The following is a 15,200-nucleotide window of genomic DNA, read 5'->3' as shown; positions in this document are numbered from 1 at the left end:
ATTCAAATGCAACCCAAATAAAACCTACAAAGACTCAAGTTCAAACAATGCCCTATAAAATCATATATATATATATATTACATAAAACAACTCAATGCTACCTAATATTTTATTTTTCTTTTATACTATTATTTCCCGAATATTGCATTACAACAAATGGGATACAAATATCAGAATTAAATGGTATAGTCAAAGCAGAAATACAACATATATAAGCCAACGAGGGTCTACCAGCACTACTACACCTTATTATGAGGAAAAGGAAATAAAAATAGTCTTTTCCACTATTATATATACAGAAGCGCGATCATTTTTTTTTTGGTATTTCTGATTTTTGTATAGCATAACCTTGAGTGATAAACTCACGAGGAACAGGATAGCATGCACACACCTGGCCGATAAGCCCATGCTGGAGGCAAACGTGCGTATTTTTCCATTCCCGGTTGCTCGTCATATGGCCGCTCCATTACTTTAAGCAGCCTACGGACTTCTTCGAAATCGCCCATTTCAGCTGCATCAATAGCACTCTGGCAAAGGTAGTTCCTGAGAACATATTTAGGGTTCACCGAGTCCATGGAAGCTTTCCTCTCCTCATCCGAGATGCCGCTTGCAACAAGCTGCAGGGAAAAGAGGGCTTGTGAGATTTCAGATATAATCAAGGTTATCACTTGATTAAGTGCATATTCGAATGACCAAAAACCAATTGTACCTCTTGAATGTAAGATTGTACCCAATCGGTCCAAGCCTCCTTGCGTTCCTTGCCAATGTCTAGCAGAACGGACTTCAGTGGCACCAGCAGGTCATCCACTGGAATGCCGGGATCTGCTTTGATATTGGAAAGTGCCCGAAAGAAGTTTGTGTAATCCACTTTATCAACAGCCAAATTACCAAGAAGTTTATTAACAAGCTGTTTATTGTATTTTTGGAGGCCAAGTTTTCGGCTCAGTAATGCTTGATACTCATCCATAAACTTTGTCCCATACCTGTAGCAGGACAATGCATTAACAGTCTACCACGGAATATTTTAGTGTTATTACAAATAAAAGAGTACACAAATCAGATCGAAATACCTTTCCATGGCATAATTAGCTTCTTTATCACTTATCAAGTCTGCAGCCATCAAAGTCGAGGCAAATTGTGCAATATTCCATAAACCAATATCAGGCTGATTTGCGAAACAGTATCTTCTCCCTGGAAGATCTGTAGTATTTGGTGTATAACTCGGATCAAAAGCATCCAAAAATCCGAAAGGACCATAATCAATGGTGAGACCCAAAATGCTCATGTTGTCTGTGTTCAGGACACCGTGAGTAAAGCCAACTCCCTGCCATTTCGCAACCAAAGAAGCAGTCCGCTCAGCAATCTCCACTACCCAAGCTGTACATAAACAAAGGAGTAAACATTACGATTATTACCAGTAGGTATTTAGTCTATCCAAATTTTGATAGTGCGAAATCCACTTTTCCCATGCCATTCAAACTTCATACAACATGTTGTAATGAATCGTGTTTACCTGCATACTTGTTTGAAGTCAAATCCACAACTGATTGATCATCGCCACCAGGGCTCAAAGACAAGCTCTCACTTTTGCTCATGTTCTCGATATGAGGGAAGTGATGTCTAATGGCATAGTCTGCCAAAGAACGTACAATACCAAGGTCCTCTCCTCCTCTGGAAGCATGTATTTGGTATGAACCAAACCGCAGAAAGGACGGGGAAACTCTACAAACAACTGCACCAGGCTCATCCTTTGGATTGCCACTGCAGTAAAAGATGTAAAGAGTTAAAAATTTGTTAGCCTATGGTTATCTTTATAAAAGAAATCAAAAGAACATACTCGTAAAACATATCTCGAGTTACAAATTTTCCTGTAGTCACAAGACAGAGAGCACGGGTAGTTGGAATTCCTAGAAAATGCATTGCTTCACTGCAAAGAAATTCACGGATACTACTCCGTAAAACTGCAAGCCCATCTGCAAATCGACTATATGGTGTCTTCCCAGCTCCTTTAAGCTGCAGTTCCCACCTTTCTAATTTTGAATTCAGAATCTCCCCAAGAGTAATAGCACGGCCGTCACCCAGTTGACCAGCCCATGTGCCGAACTGATGTCCTCCATAGCATTGAGCATATGGCACCCTGTCATAGGGAATGTCAGTGAGGAACGAATGGAGCATGGCTAAGAAAGAAGCTGGTAGTAATTCTCAAAAAAGAAAAGAAAACTCAAAAAATACTTACGCTCCTGCCAAAGGAGAAGCCCCTGAAAATTTAAGGGGGAAATCTGGTCTTTCAAATCTGCAACTCGAATAAAGACCTATATAGTTAATCTCTTGGACAAAAGATATGATTCTCAAGATTATCTGCAATGAATTAGTCTTACAGAGAACTTTTCTTAATAGGATAATATATCAGGTATTGCAGCAAAAAGTTGATGAGTCAATGATCATGGTTCATGTAATTTCAGTGCATAAATGACGATATGCGGAAAACTAGAGGTGACGAAAAATGGAGTTTCGACTCCAATCCCTCTCCATAGTATTATGTATCCTATATGTGGAAATTAATCAAACTCACTTTCAAATGCTTCAATTGGAAAACTAGAGGTGACGAAAAATATAGAATAGGATAAGAAGCCACTGGCATGACATCTCAATAGATCATTGGCATGAGATTTCACTGATATATTCACAAATTTGACCTCAGGATTTCCCCACACTTCCCCTTGTTCAATTTTCTCACACAAATGTTGAAAGTTAAACTTCCTATGAAACACAATCCAAGTTCCCATATGCAGAATCCGTGTAATTATGGTATTCACCAAGACGAAAAGGCAGTGCCAGACAAGGGCTTTTAATACATGGAATAGGCAATTAGGCATGACATGATAAAATAAAATGTCTCTCAGGTTTGTTTTTTTTTCCTTTTTGTAAATTACCACTAGCGTCTAAATGCAGAATACGGATTACCTACATGCCCATCATTATTCCTTCATCAATATGTTCTGAAATCAAAAGGCAAGACTTACTCTTTAGTGTCCAAATCAAGCAACTCAGCCATTGAATCTGACCAGGCAACAAGCTTCGGATTCTCTACTTCAGCTGATGGCAAGACTTTCGTATAACATGCGTGGAAAACCTACAGACAAAAATCAAATATAAAAACATCCGAGTCCAAGCTAGTATTTTGAAATTATAATAGTAAAAAAAATAATATATATACATAATTTCAATAAATTTCAATTCAAAAAAAAGAATAATAAAGGTATAAATTAAACCTGACGTGGAATTGAATCGCTTCTAGGGTCACCCGGTAGCTCTCTAACGAATGAATGGTCCCAATTAAGATCTTCGAGGCTCAATTTAACAAATTTCTTCTTATTATTACTATCGTGTTCACTTAAGCTTTGATTTTTCAAACCGTCGGCGACGGAGTCGACTGAGAGGGAGGAGGAGGGATCCGGTGAAGACGAGTCCATGCGAAGGCTGCGGCCAGTGGACACGCGGCATGCAAGGGAAGGGTAAAAGGGGAATCTGAGGGAAGAGGGAAGGAAAGGACGGAGGCAAGGGGAAGTGAGAGAGGAAGAAGAAAGTGCGAGAAGAGGTGATTTTGGAGAGAAATTAAATCTCATTTTTTCTTTTTCTTTAATTAAATTTGAGAGAGAGATCGGCTGAATTGTCAATCTGTTGAATAAACGCAACCTTCCCATCACACCAAGTTTTCTCACACGTGTGGACCTTACAATTTACATTATTTCTTTTATATTCTATATAATTAAAATTATATATAATATTTTAGTATATCGTTAAAAATTTAATGCGTTTAGTGTTCAAAATATCAGATTTGGTTCGTTCTAGTACCTAAACTTTAAAAAAATAATCAAAACTTAACATTAAATTTTGAACGGGTACTAAAATGAAATAAAAATAAACTTTAGGTATGTTTTAAAAAAAATTAAAGTTTAGGTGCTAAAAAAGAATAAAACTGATAGTTTAGATATTAAATGCATAATTTACCCTACAACTTTTACGGAATATGAAAAAACAATTTAGGATAATATCAATGGTTAAATTAAAGATTCTTTAAATATTGAATGATAAAATTTATTAAATTATTTTAAATTAAAACCGAATTGAAATATTATATAAGTTTTGTGGGACTATCATTATTATTTCCTTCGTCCTTTAAACGTGTATCTTTTGATTTTTAAAATTGTATAATTCAAAATGTCATATTAAAAAAATAACAAAAAGCAACTCTTATATTTCCTTTTTTACCTTTATATATCTTACTCTTTTAAATCTATCAAAACAAACCCGACAAATAGATCAATCATCTTTTAGAGATAATTTTATCAATTTTTTCACCAAATATATCTCCTAAAATTATGTATATAGTCAATATATGACACATATTATATGACGAATGAAGTATTATATTATGTCATGTCCCTATTTAGTCTAATATTTAATGATCCAATGATTTATTTGTAATGTTTTTTACTTTAGTGACTACATTATAACTATTAGAAAATATATAGTCCTTTTGTAATCAAACTAATAATAGACTGACTTGTGGTATATTTTACCCAAATTTGTAAATATTAATGGCTTAATACCAAAATAAGTGCCCAAACAATACACATTTTTCCAAATAGTGCCTAAACTAATTTTCGTCTCATCCAGGTGCCTAATGTTACAAACTTACCTATTTAGGTGTCTGGGTTGGTAACAATGTTAATTTTCCTGTTAAATGACACGAGTCACAACCTGATAATTTTTAATTTTTTTTAAAATTTTACAATAAACCCAAAACTTTGAAAACCTCATTTCAACACCTAAACCCACTACAATTGCTGCCTTTTGCAATCAATGAAGTTCCACTCGACCTCCTCTCCCCCTACATACCACCTATCGACGACCTATCGATGATGAATCAACGTTTTAAACCGTCCAAACTCTAAGATTAAAATCTCATTCTCACACGATACTAACGATCAATTGACGAAAATTATGATGGTAATGAGTAGGAAGATGAGAAGGACTACATCAGTAGTGATGGTTGTGGTCGAAAAGAGAGGTGGTGAAAGATAAAGGTTTAAGTTTGAGATTTTAGGATTGTTTTATAATATTAAAAAGTTAGTTTTTATTTTTAATATTTTATTTTAAAAAATAAATTTTAAAATTATCAGATTATAACATATGTCACTTAACTCTAGAAATGAACACCGTTAACTTCTAAAAACCTAAATAGATAACATTTATAACGTTACACACATCTATGAGATAAAAATTAATTTAGACACTTATTTATTATTTTGGTATTAATCCAATATTAATCCAACGACATCAATCTGGTCGTAAAGCGCGGAACCCAAAATGAACTATTAACTAAACGAAAAGTAATAAAAAAATAGATTTCAAGTCCGCGTTTTCTCTCTCTAAATCTCTCTCGCAATCCAAACTAAATTTCGTCAAACAAAAATTCACTCTCTAAACCCTAGTCTCATCCCTAATTTTCATCACCAAATCTATCCTTAATTCCTTGAAATCCCAATAGTTTCTCAAATTTAGGCAGAATTTCAGATCTCGTATCAGAATTGAGTCCCAAAGGGAACGTGTTCGGCAAACGTATCAACTTTTTGGGAGCTTATTTGATTCAAATATTCTTTTTGCTTGGGATTCGAAGGAATTATCCGGGAAAGTTTCGTCTTTTACAGCGTCGGAGCTTCTCGGAGTTTAGCTTTCAAAAGAGATTCATCGAATTTTATAGCTCTCGAAGCTTATTTGAAGTGAATTTTGGGTGAAATGTTTTGCTTTCCCTTTCTCTGAATTGGAGGGCTTTGGAAAGGAAAGGTGAGCCTCTAAAATTTTGTGTTTTTCTTCGGAATAACTATAGGAGCGTAGTTTTCGTGAATTTAGGGTTTGTTTTATATGAACTTAGCATAAATTGATTTTTTTTATCATGTTTAGTACTATAGCGGCGAGACTGGTTAAATAATTGTGAAGCTTGATTAGAGTTGAAAATTTGTATCTTTGAATTGCCGCCTTCGTTAATATCGTACTTTTCGTATTAGGATTTATTTTCTCAACGAATTTGCTTGAATTCTTATTTGTTTGGTTGTTGGCTATTTGCTTCCTGCTTCATGAAAAGCAAGTTGCAATAGAGTATAAGTAAATAATAAAAATGCAAAATCATCAATGTACTTAAAAGTTGTCTAATGGCCAAATTACAATTCCAATCTTAACATAATATCTATATGCCAATGTAGAAAATAATTTATTTATTGTTCTAAAAGAGTTAATTGGTAATGTTTCTAGCTATTATTTGCTTCCATGTCCGAAGGTAACTAATTGACACCTCTATGATATGGCATTTGATGCATAATTAAGGAGTATTAACGAAGGCAAACTCCTTAAGCCTGAAACCTCACAGATTTTAAATTGTAAAATGCCAAAAGTACCACCACTTGCTTTATATTTGCACTGTTTTCATAGCTAGTTTGAACTTTGAAGTAAAAAAGTTCAATTATAATTTGTAAGCATAATATTTTGAAGGCATACTATAAGGAACATGCATTCAGCTAGGGTATAATCAACAGTTGCCATGTCTTGTAGCACAAAAAATCTGGATGATGTTTGTAGTGAGTTTAGTTGATTGATGTTCTAATTTGGCTGAATTTATGACTATTTTATTTTTTTGTTGATTGTTTCCTGGTATTTGTACTTGTCTTTCTCAACATTTAGTAGCTCGATTGTGGTTCTTCTATTGGATCAAAGTGTTTTCACAGCATTAGTGAAAGTTGAAATTTGAAGGAGCTGTCATGGACTATGCGCTTTCTGATAGCAGCGGTGAGTTGAGTTCTCAGTTTTGTTTCAGTTTATCTTTATTTTTGTTGTGATCTGATTTTTTTGAGATGAAAAGAACTTGGTTTATTTAGCTTGGTTAATTGGCACAAAAGTTATCTGGCTTTCCTTGGCAAATCTTGAGTATCTAGGGTTCATGAAACATGTTTTTCAATCTAATAGTAGCTTGTATTCGCCATAGATTGGAACTCACTTTTTCTTGCTCACCTGTTTCTCTTTGTCAATGTTGCAATTTTGACATTGTTTGAAGTCTTCTGAAATGTTCACTAATGAGCAATTTCAAGAAACAATTTAATTGCTTGTAACTTTATGAACCCTTCCAAACTTAAATAATAGGTACATTACTCTTTGTGAACCTTCCATAGATATTGTGACATCCTATAAACTTAAATAATGAATCTTTATGAGCTTACACAACTTCAGGAACAGATGATGACCTCCCTCCTTCACATCAAAATAGGTTTCAAAGAGGGGGTCGCTCTGCTGCTGGAAATGGAAGATCAGCAGCTGCTGGAAATGGAAGATCAGCAGTTGCAGGTTCTGCACATTTGCCTCGAATGCATGGTGACATGGAAACACAAATCCATCTCATTGAGCAGGAAGCATACTGTTCGGTTTTAACGGCCTTTAAAGCTCAATCAGATGCTTTAACTTGGGTAAATTGTTCAATATTTTGTGACAGTTAAGATTATTTCATAGGTTTTAAAGCTATAAACTTAATATATTATCTCTCTCAGGAGAAGGAAAGTTTAATTACTGAACTCAGAAAGGAGTTGAGAGTATCTGACGAGGAACATAGGGAGCTTCTATTGAGGGTTAATGCCAATGACATGATTCGTAGGATAAGGTTGATTATACCAATGTCATGCTCTTCTGGTTAGCTTTTATTACTGATTTCTGGTTATCTCTTATTACTGATTTCTGGTTATCTCTGAATTGTGATGGGAACTATGACCAATCATTACTGTTAGGGAATGGAGAACGATGAGTGGGCTCCAGCCTGGAATGCTCAGTACCAGTAAACCTATTCATGACCCTTTACCTAGTCCAAGTGTATCAGGATCGCGCAAGAAGCAAAAAACGTCACAGTCTGTAGCTTCATTATCTATGGGTGGACCTTCTCCTGCATTGCATCCATCTATGCAACCATCTTCATCGGCCATGAGACGTGGTCCTCCCCCAGGAGCAAAGAACAAGAAGTCAAAATCAGTGAGTTAAATGGTTTCAAGTGACATAAGAAATGTTAATGATTGAGAGATGCATATTCTGTTTTTATCACTTACTGATTATGTATCTTTTGGTGCATCCTCATTGAAGTCGACACAGTACCCTTCCACTGGTCTTCCTGGAAGGCCCCAGGCTCCAAATCGTTCTTCTTCAGGAGCTTTTGCAACAAATGAAACTGCTGAAGCAGCACCATATGATCCGCTAATTGGAAGGAAAGTTTGGACCAGGTGGCCTGAAGATAACCATTTCTATGAGGCTGTTATAACAGACTATAACCGAGTTGAGGTATACTTCACTTTTAATAATACTTTAAGCTGTTAATTAATGGAGCTCTTTGTAATCTTATGTCTCAATATTGACAGGGGCTGCATGCTTTGGTTTATGATATTAATACGGCAAATGAAACCTGGGAATGGGTCAATCTCAAAGAGGTAGAATTGTTGTATCTTTATGCTCTTACATACAATACAGTGTAGCTTTTATGAACTGATTTGCCTTCAGTTAGTATGTTAAGTATCTTTTTAAACAAATCAACTTTTAAGCTCGTTGCACGTTTCCTGAGCCATGGTTTATATCTTGTAGAGTTCTAGTGTATTGTTAAGCATAGCCAATGATCAATATGATTTTCATGAAATTTGCAACCAGTTTATGTCTGGAATTGTAAATTTAGGAGGTTTGCAAGTTACCATTGCATGTATTTTGTTATATCTATTATCTACTAATGTGAACGTGGATCATGTAATTCAGCAGTAAATGTCAAAGTTATTGTTCCAACCTCCAAATAAATAACTATATTGAAGTTAAATCTCCGCCCTTTTTCATCAACCTTCTGCATATCTTCACAGTTTGGTCCCAATTAATGGTTGTGCATTACATTTATAAGATAGGGTCCATGTTTTGGAACTGTTGTATCTATGAACATGGTAATAACATTGTCTTAGGCTTGTACTATTGCGTGCTGGAGTCATAATTCTGATAATTATAACGTCTCATTGTTTTTTGTTACTTCCTATGATGTCTTTTACCATCTGTTCATACTTTTTATCACTTGATGCATGTGGAGCAATTAGAGACTAAAATTGGTATTCTATTTTCCCCGTCATTTGTCAATCATACAGTACATTATTAGAAAAGTTCTTTGGGTTATGCTTTTCTTCCATCCATTGATTTGTTATATGTATAATGGTAGATATCTCCTGAAGATATTAGATGGGAAGGTGAAGATCCTGGAATAACTCGTAGAGGCGGTCGTCCAGGACCAGGCCAAGGAGCTAAGAAGTCCACGGCTCGTGGTGGTGGGGTAGCTGGAGCAGGAAGAAGTAGGGGGAATTCAAAGGGTGCCAAAAAAGATTTTCCTTCTAAGCAAAATGGCGTTGGGAAAAAGGCTCTGGGTGATATTGAGATACTTCATACAGATACTCTAATTAAGGAGGTATAGTTACTATTGGAGATCATCTATAGACTGCAATTGTCTCATGTGGTGTGTATCTTTTTATTCTTAATTGTGTGTAAATTTCAACAGGTGGAAAAAGTTTTTGGTGCAAGCCATCCTGATCCTATAGAGATTGAGAAAGCAAAGAAAGTGCTGAAAGTAAGCATTGTCAATTTTTGGTCTTGCTCTGCATAAGCTGTTACAGCAATCTTGATGGATATTTTGTCATTGTAGGAGCATGAACAAGCCCTAGTTAATGCAATTGCGAGGCTTGAAGATGCATCTGACAATGACAGTGGTAATAACTAATTACATATAGTTATGATATGATAATAGTAAAAATAAGGATGCATCATCATCTATTGTATAATACGGTTGTAGCTTTTGGATGCTCAATTTGCCTGTGCCTAAGACAAATTTCCACTCAAATATTGTTTTTCTCCTCATTTCTATTCTCATAATAATTAATGCAGTGATACAAATTTCAAACAGGGATACATCATGTAGTTCATAGCTTCTGTCTTAAGTCTCTCATTATTGACTTTTCAATTTATTTCTGTTCCTGTAACTTCAACATCGGGAAAAATTGTGATTGACATATTTAAAGCCATGTGAAGAAAGCAGGGCATTCGTTATTTTTATTTATTTGTCTGTTTGGCTTAAAAACAGATGGAGAGCACCGATTCTCTCAAGGGCAATCAATGGATCAAGAAAGAGCATGGAAAAAACAGCAGTATGATGAGATGGGTGAAGGTAGGATGAACGAAGGGTCTGATGGCAATAAATGACCGACCAACGAGCGATACTCAGCAAAGCAAGATTGGTTGGTCAACGACCTGGGATTTTAACCACAGCTTTTGTATATCCAGTAGCAGTAGCAACAGCAGCAGCAGCACCAGCATTGCCCACTTTCAGTGCTTGTATCCTATTTAATCCCTTTGACCTTCTACAAGGTAAAGTAAATGACTTAACTTTTTAGTTATCTGGCTCGCTGGATTTAGCTTTATTGTAACTTTAATTTAAAATCTAAGGTAGGAAAATGCTTGTATTATGAATCTTTTAGATGCTAGTTCCCATATATCTGACCATTTAGAAGTTTATAAATATGTATTTTGTTATCATTTTATCCCGGTTTTAGGTAAAGGAGGATCCATGAGAAGAGTGGTCCAACTTCGTGCAAATTACAGATACATGTAAAATCCGGCATAAGCTGAAAACACAGTGATAAAGCAAATCAAATTATTAATGGAACTTGTCCACGCAAGAAAGTTCAATCTTTGGCAGCACACTAACGTGATAAAACTCAGTTATACTAAGAAAGTCTATCAACAAAACACTTGAAGAGTCTAAATGAAAGAAAAGTATTCTCATGGCAAAATGGGGTCCTGATCAAAATGTCATAGACCAGTAAGGTACCAGCAGCAAACGTCCTACATTGAACATTCAGCTGAGTTTGTTATCTGTCCCCTGGCAGCTAGTCCTAATGCATGTTGAGGTCTTTAAATATGGGACTGTCAACTCCAATACCCATCACATTCAGGCCATTATCGACATATATGACTGCACCGGTGATAGCAGAGGCCAAAGGCGATGACAAGGCAGCAGCATTACCAACCTCATCTGTTTCATCATCAATTTCTTTATTTCAGCAATCAAGAAAAAAATTTGTAACAGTAGAAAATTTTATAGTTGCACCAAATAACCTGCTGATAGTTCTTTTCGTAGAGGTGCGTTGGCAATTGAATATTCGATCATTGTATCAATAAATCCAATAGCTTTTGCAGCACTTCTTAGTGGACCTGGAAGGAAACTTACAGATTACAGCGAGGGTAAGATTCAAAAGGAACACTCTCCAAGGATTTCTCAAATCCAAATAACCTTTGTTTTTTACCTACGTTTTACGTACCGGGCAAACGGATGTGGCAAAATGCACAAAAGTTCAAGGAAAGGCAATGAATAATTTGACTTACGAAGTTTAATGACTAGGCTAGTTAATTCCTAAGCACGATTCGAGGCTGTCCGCCAAAATTATTTCCGTCAACTATCCCTCAGTGAGAAACTACATATGGAGATTTCCTTGGATACCTATTCATCCTCTTTATCCCTTCTTGACATGGGCATCATTAATTTACTTCAACAGAAATTGGCATCGGCCATGTAGTTTGCAAATACGCTAATGCCACACTTATGAGATAGAACAAGGTGTATAAAGGGAGAAATTATTTCACGGGCCTTCATTACATCATCCATGGTCCCAATTAGTAAAAGCCTCCTACTTCACCATTTTTCATCCATGTCATCAATCCACTTAAAATGAACTTCAAAGTAACCACCCATTCATGTTTACATGGAGAAGAAAAGTGAATATTCATCCTTGGAAAGTTGATGACATGGAGGGAAAAAGGTAAAATGGATGGTTTTTATTGGTTGGAATCATGGATGACGTGGTGAGGCAAGTTCATATAATAATTTTTCGTAAAGAGGATGATCAAACGTCATCAAAACATTTTATTCTGTCAAAATATTTGAAGTACCAAATTATCTCATGGCAACATCCGAGAGAAAGCATTGGAATTGCAAGTCATGGATCAGTAAAAGGCAGCAATTTTAAGGTTATGTTATGATATTAAAAATGTTGATTAAAGATGTGAGCAATGGCAATTTCATACCGGCAGATATTGTGTTGACCCTAATTTTGTGTTTTCTTCCTGCTTCAAAAGCAAGTACCTGAAAACGAATAGAGAAATGCATAAATATGCCAAATTCTGGAGAACAAAAAATAAAATAATTTTAACATGCAGACAACTTAAGGAACTCACTCTTGTATCACTTTCTAGTGCGGCTTTAGCAGAACTCATACCTCCACCATATCTGTGCATTATCACATATTCACATTGTTTTAGACTTCCAGAACAATAAGAAAACAAAGCATAGCAAACATACCCAGGTATTATTCATTCGGAAGCAATGTATGTAAGAGAAAGTGAAGAGCCTCCTGCATCAGCAGTAAGGTTGTTTCAGAAATACATACCAAGCACTGAGTCGTCTATTTGACAACAAAGCAGCATAAGATGTAAAGTGAACTTAATGATAAACTAGAACCCACAAGAAGACATGCCTGGATTCATCAATGGGACAAAATGCTTGAGTAAAGAAACGTAAGAGTAACTAGAAGCAGATAAAGCTGCAAGATATCCATTACGAGATGTCTCCAACAGAGGTTTGCTAACCTGTGAAGAAGAAATTGTTACTTAAGAATAAAGATGAAACCAATTAAACATTGAGAGGCTAAAAACTCAAGTACCTCTGGTCCGTTAGCCAGTGAATGCACAAGAATGTCAATGCTGCCAAAGTTCTGTTTAACGGATTCTGCAACTTCCTGCAACACATAAGAATTAACATAACATGCTGATAAATCTCATCTGATAAGTATACAAAAGTATATATAGAAAGGGACCAGAAATCCTAAAATTTTCTATGCCGCTAGGTGGCAATAGTTGGTCCGAATGTGAGCTCAAGCCTACTACCAAAATAAAATTTTGGGGTCTAAACTCTAATAGCCCCTAGACATGCTCTTACGGAAAGTATTTTGGTACATACCTTGACAGTCCAATTTGAAGATCCTGCATATCACTTATTTGATTTTATCAGCACGTAATAACCAAGACAAAAAGATGTATAAGGATATTTGAACTTATCAACATTTATATTCTCTAAAGTGTCATAAACTTATCCCTTACATCTTCGGGTACATCATCAGGGTCGTCAAAGACTGCATCTAGGGGATATACTTTGGTAATCCCCATTAAAGAGCCATCGGGCAATCTGAAATATCAACGTCTGTTAGAAAAAAAAACCATTAATTCAAGTAAGTATCCAATATGTTGCAAAATATAACCAGCTCTTACACTCGTGATTCATCAAACTTTCAATGTCGCAAGCTGGTTTCAAATATGTTCAAAGCCTACAATGGCAACTTTTTTGTCAGCATGCTACATTTTTGTCAAGACATACAAAAGCTTAGATAAGGTCTACAAAGATCTAAATTACTTACAGTCACCTATGTACCAACTAGAATTTCTGCACCCGCAGCAGCAAGAGATTTCGCTATTGCCCAACCATATCCATTGTCATCAGCTACACCAGCAATAAATGCCCTCTTACCTGCATAAAACAGCATTCCTAATGTTTAATAAGAATGTCGTAAACTATTACGGAACTAAAATAGCTTCTTGGAATTCATTTGGACAGAAGCCTTCCAGTTTGGTAGGCAGCTTTACATCTTAATGAAAACTCCCAATGACAAAAAAAAAAAGGTCAAGGAGAGAATGTAAGAGACAGATCCTCTTTTTTCTTTCTAAGTATTTTTCTACTAAAGGAGGCATGTGTAGGATCAGTTTAAGGAAATCACACAGGGAAGAAGTATTACAAATAGCAAGTCAAACCTTTCAAGTCAATTGGCAACCCAGAAACAGGCTTATTCTCACTAGATTCAGACATTGCCTTTGTCACAACCTTCTTAAACTTCACTGAAGATGATGCAAAATCACACCGGAAAGGCTCTAAAGATTGTGATAAATTGCGAGCACTTGCTAACTTAGTCCATGGCACAGCTTTGGAATTGACATCTAGAGTGGCAGCACCTGCCTTAAATACCCTGCTAGAAGATGCAATGCAGGGTCTTGCCGAAGCTAGTGGCAGGCCGGAAACTGCTGTTGACGCCATTTGCAAAAACTGATATTTCACAGCAGAAACTAAAATTCTGCACAAAGAAAAAAAAACGAATCAGGACTTTCTCAAAACAAACACATACAGAGTATGTATAATAGCAGATATCACGCTTTAAGAACATATTTCATTTTGCTCTTATCAACTAAACTAAAATGTTCATCTATCCATCGATTATGAAAGCTTCCAAATTTTGAGTATGGAGTAGCCGTTGCGATATAGAGCATAAAAGTAGATGAAAGTGAAAGATACAAACCTTTGAGAGGCAGAGAGAGGCAATGTGGAGAATGGAGAGAAGAAAAACAAAAGGAGAAGAAATCTAGAGGAAGTTTGATAAGAACAAGGGATTTTGTAAAGGGGTAGTGTTCTTGTTCAAAGTGTCGACGGAAAATCCAAAGCCAAAGCTAAAAGCAAATCAATAAAACGATTATATACGGCAACGGAAAAAAAGATTCAGCTCAGATTTTGCTGGTAGGCGTAGCAAGCAGCTCCTTCAGTGCTTGGCTAGGTTTCTCTTTTTAATATTAATTAGTATTATTTCTTTTCCTAGTATTAGGGCCTTGGGATTATATTTCTCTTTTTCGCATCTTATTAGGTTCGCAAGGTTGTTAGGATGGATGCCATTTTAGCTGGGTGTTCTTGGATTTATGATCTTTTTATATATTTTTTTTTTGGGTATTTTAGCATTTGATTTTGATATTTTATAATTTGGATTATTTCTTGCTGTTTTGGGTTTTAGAATACTAATTCTATATCATATCTTATTTTCAATTTACACAGCACTGAGATGTGAGTTATTGACTTGAATTTGTAGGTTGGCAAAGGAAGAGATGTTGGGCTTATCAGATTGCTGTATTTGAAGGGAAGGTTGCTGGTGGTAATGGTGAACAGGTTCTTAGTCGAGATGTATACAGGCTTGGGCAGCTCTTTGACTTTTTTAGAATGTTGTCCT

General features: G+C 35.8%; 2 protein-coding genes and 1 pseudogene across 4 annotated transcripts; 1 reads left to right on the top strand and 2 right to left on the bottom strand.

Moving 5' to 3' along the window:
* Positions 1-292: 292 nt before the first annotated feature.
* Positions 293-3,637, bottom strand: LOC120209127 (protein adenylyltransferase SelO-like). Its single transcript, XM_039208192.1, has 8 exons — positions 3,273-3,637; positions 3,024-3,133; positions 2,237-2,293; positions 1,838-2,137; positions 1,514-1,761; positions 1,071-1,377; positions 710-983; positions 293-617 (listed from the first exon to the last, which is right to left on the bottom strand). The coding sequence occupies exons 1-8, from the start codon at positions 3,624-3,626 to the stop codon at positions 363-365; spliced, it is 1,905 nt and encodes a 634-aa protein (XP_039064123.1). The 5' UTR covers positions 3,627-3,637; the 3' UTR covers positions 293-362.
* Positions 3,638-5,429: 1,792 nt separating this feature from the next.
* LOC120209125 (protein EMSY-LIKE 3-like) lies at positions 5,430-10,641 on the top strand. Of its 3 annotated transcripts, none has more exons than XM_039208190.1 (11): positions 5,430-5,850; positions 6,745-6,846; positions 7,285-7,517; positions 7,599-7,708; positions 7,833-8,070; positions 8,179-8,373; positions 8,451-8,519; positions 9,278-9,520; positions 9,611-9,679; positions 9,755-9,818; positions 10,190-10,641. In XM_039208190.1, the coding sequence occupies exons 2-11, from the start codon at positions 6,819-6,821 to the stop codon at positions 10,306-10,308; spliced, it is 1,368 nt and encodes a 455-aa protein (XP_039064121.1). In that variant the 5' UTR covers positions 5,430-5,850; positions 6,745-6,818; the 3' UTR covers positions 10,309-10,641. The 3 variants fall into 3 exon arrangements, with proteins under 3 accessions (XP_039064121.1, XP_039064120.1, XP_039064122.1); XM_039208189.1 differs by having other exon boundaries at positions 6,742-6,846; XM_039208191.1 differs by having other exon boundaries at positions 5,431-5,850; positions 6,742-6,846; positions 7,322-7,517.
* A 122-nt stretch (positions 10,642-10,763) lies between these two features.
* LOC120209126 lies at positions 10,764-14,591 on the bottom strand (annotated as a pseudogene).
* Positions 14,592-15,200: the final 609 nt, after the last annotated feature.

The sequence above is a fragment of the Hibiscus syriacus genome, unplaced genomic scaffold (assembly GCF_006381635.1).
Source record: "Hibiscus syriacus cultivar Baekdansim isolate YM2019G1 unplaced genomic scaffold, ASM638163v2 tig00018093_pilon, whole genome shotgun sequence".
Classification (NCBI taxonomy): domain Eukaryota; kingdom Viridiplantae; phylum Streptophyta; class Magnoliopsida; order Malvales; family Malvaceae; genus Hibiscus; species Hibiscus syriacus.
Note: the sequence above shows the minus strand (reverse complement) of the source record. Positions and strands in the feature narration are given on the sequence as shown.

Excerpts from the sequence above, each read along its gene's own strand:
- LOC120209127 (XM_039208192.1), bottom strand. The coding sequence starts at position 3,626 with ATGAGATTTAATTTCTCTCCAAAATCACCTCTTCTCGCACTTTCTTCT. Across the intron at positions 1,762-1,837 it reads ACTCGAGATATGTTTTACGA|TGGCAATCCAAAGGATGAGC; the intron begins GTATGTTCTTTT and ends CTTTTACTGCAG. Across the intron at positions 618-709 it reads TACAATCTTACATTCAAGAG|CTTGTTGCAAGCGGCATCTC; the intron begins GTACAATTGGTT and ends TTTTCCCTGCAG.
- LOC120209125 (XM_039208190.1), top strand. The coding sequence starts at position 6,819 with ATGGACTATGCGCTTTCTGATAGCAGCG. Across the intron at positions 7,518-7,598 it reads AATCAGATGCTTTAACTTGG|GAGAAGGAAAGTTTAATTAC; the intron begins GTAAATTGTTCA and ends TATCTCTCTCAG. Across the intron at positions 8,520-9,277 it reads AATGGGTCAATCTCAAAGAG|ATATCTCCTGAAGATATTAG; the intron begins GTAGAATTGTTG and ends GTATAATGGTAG.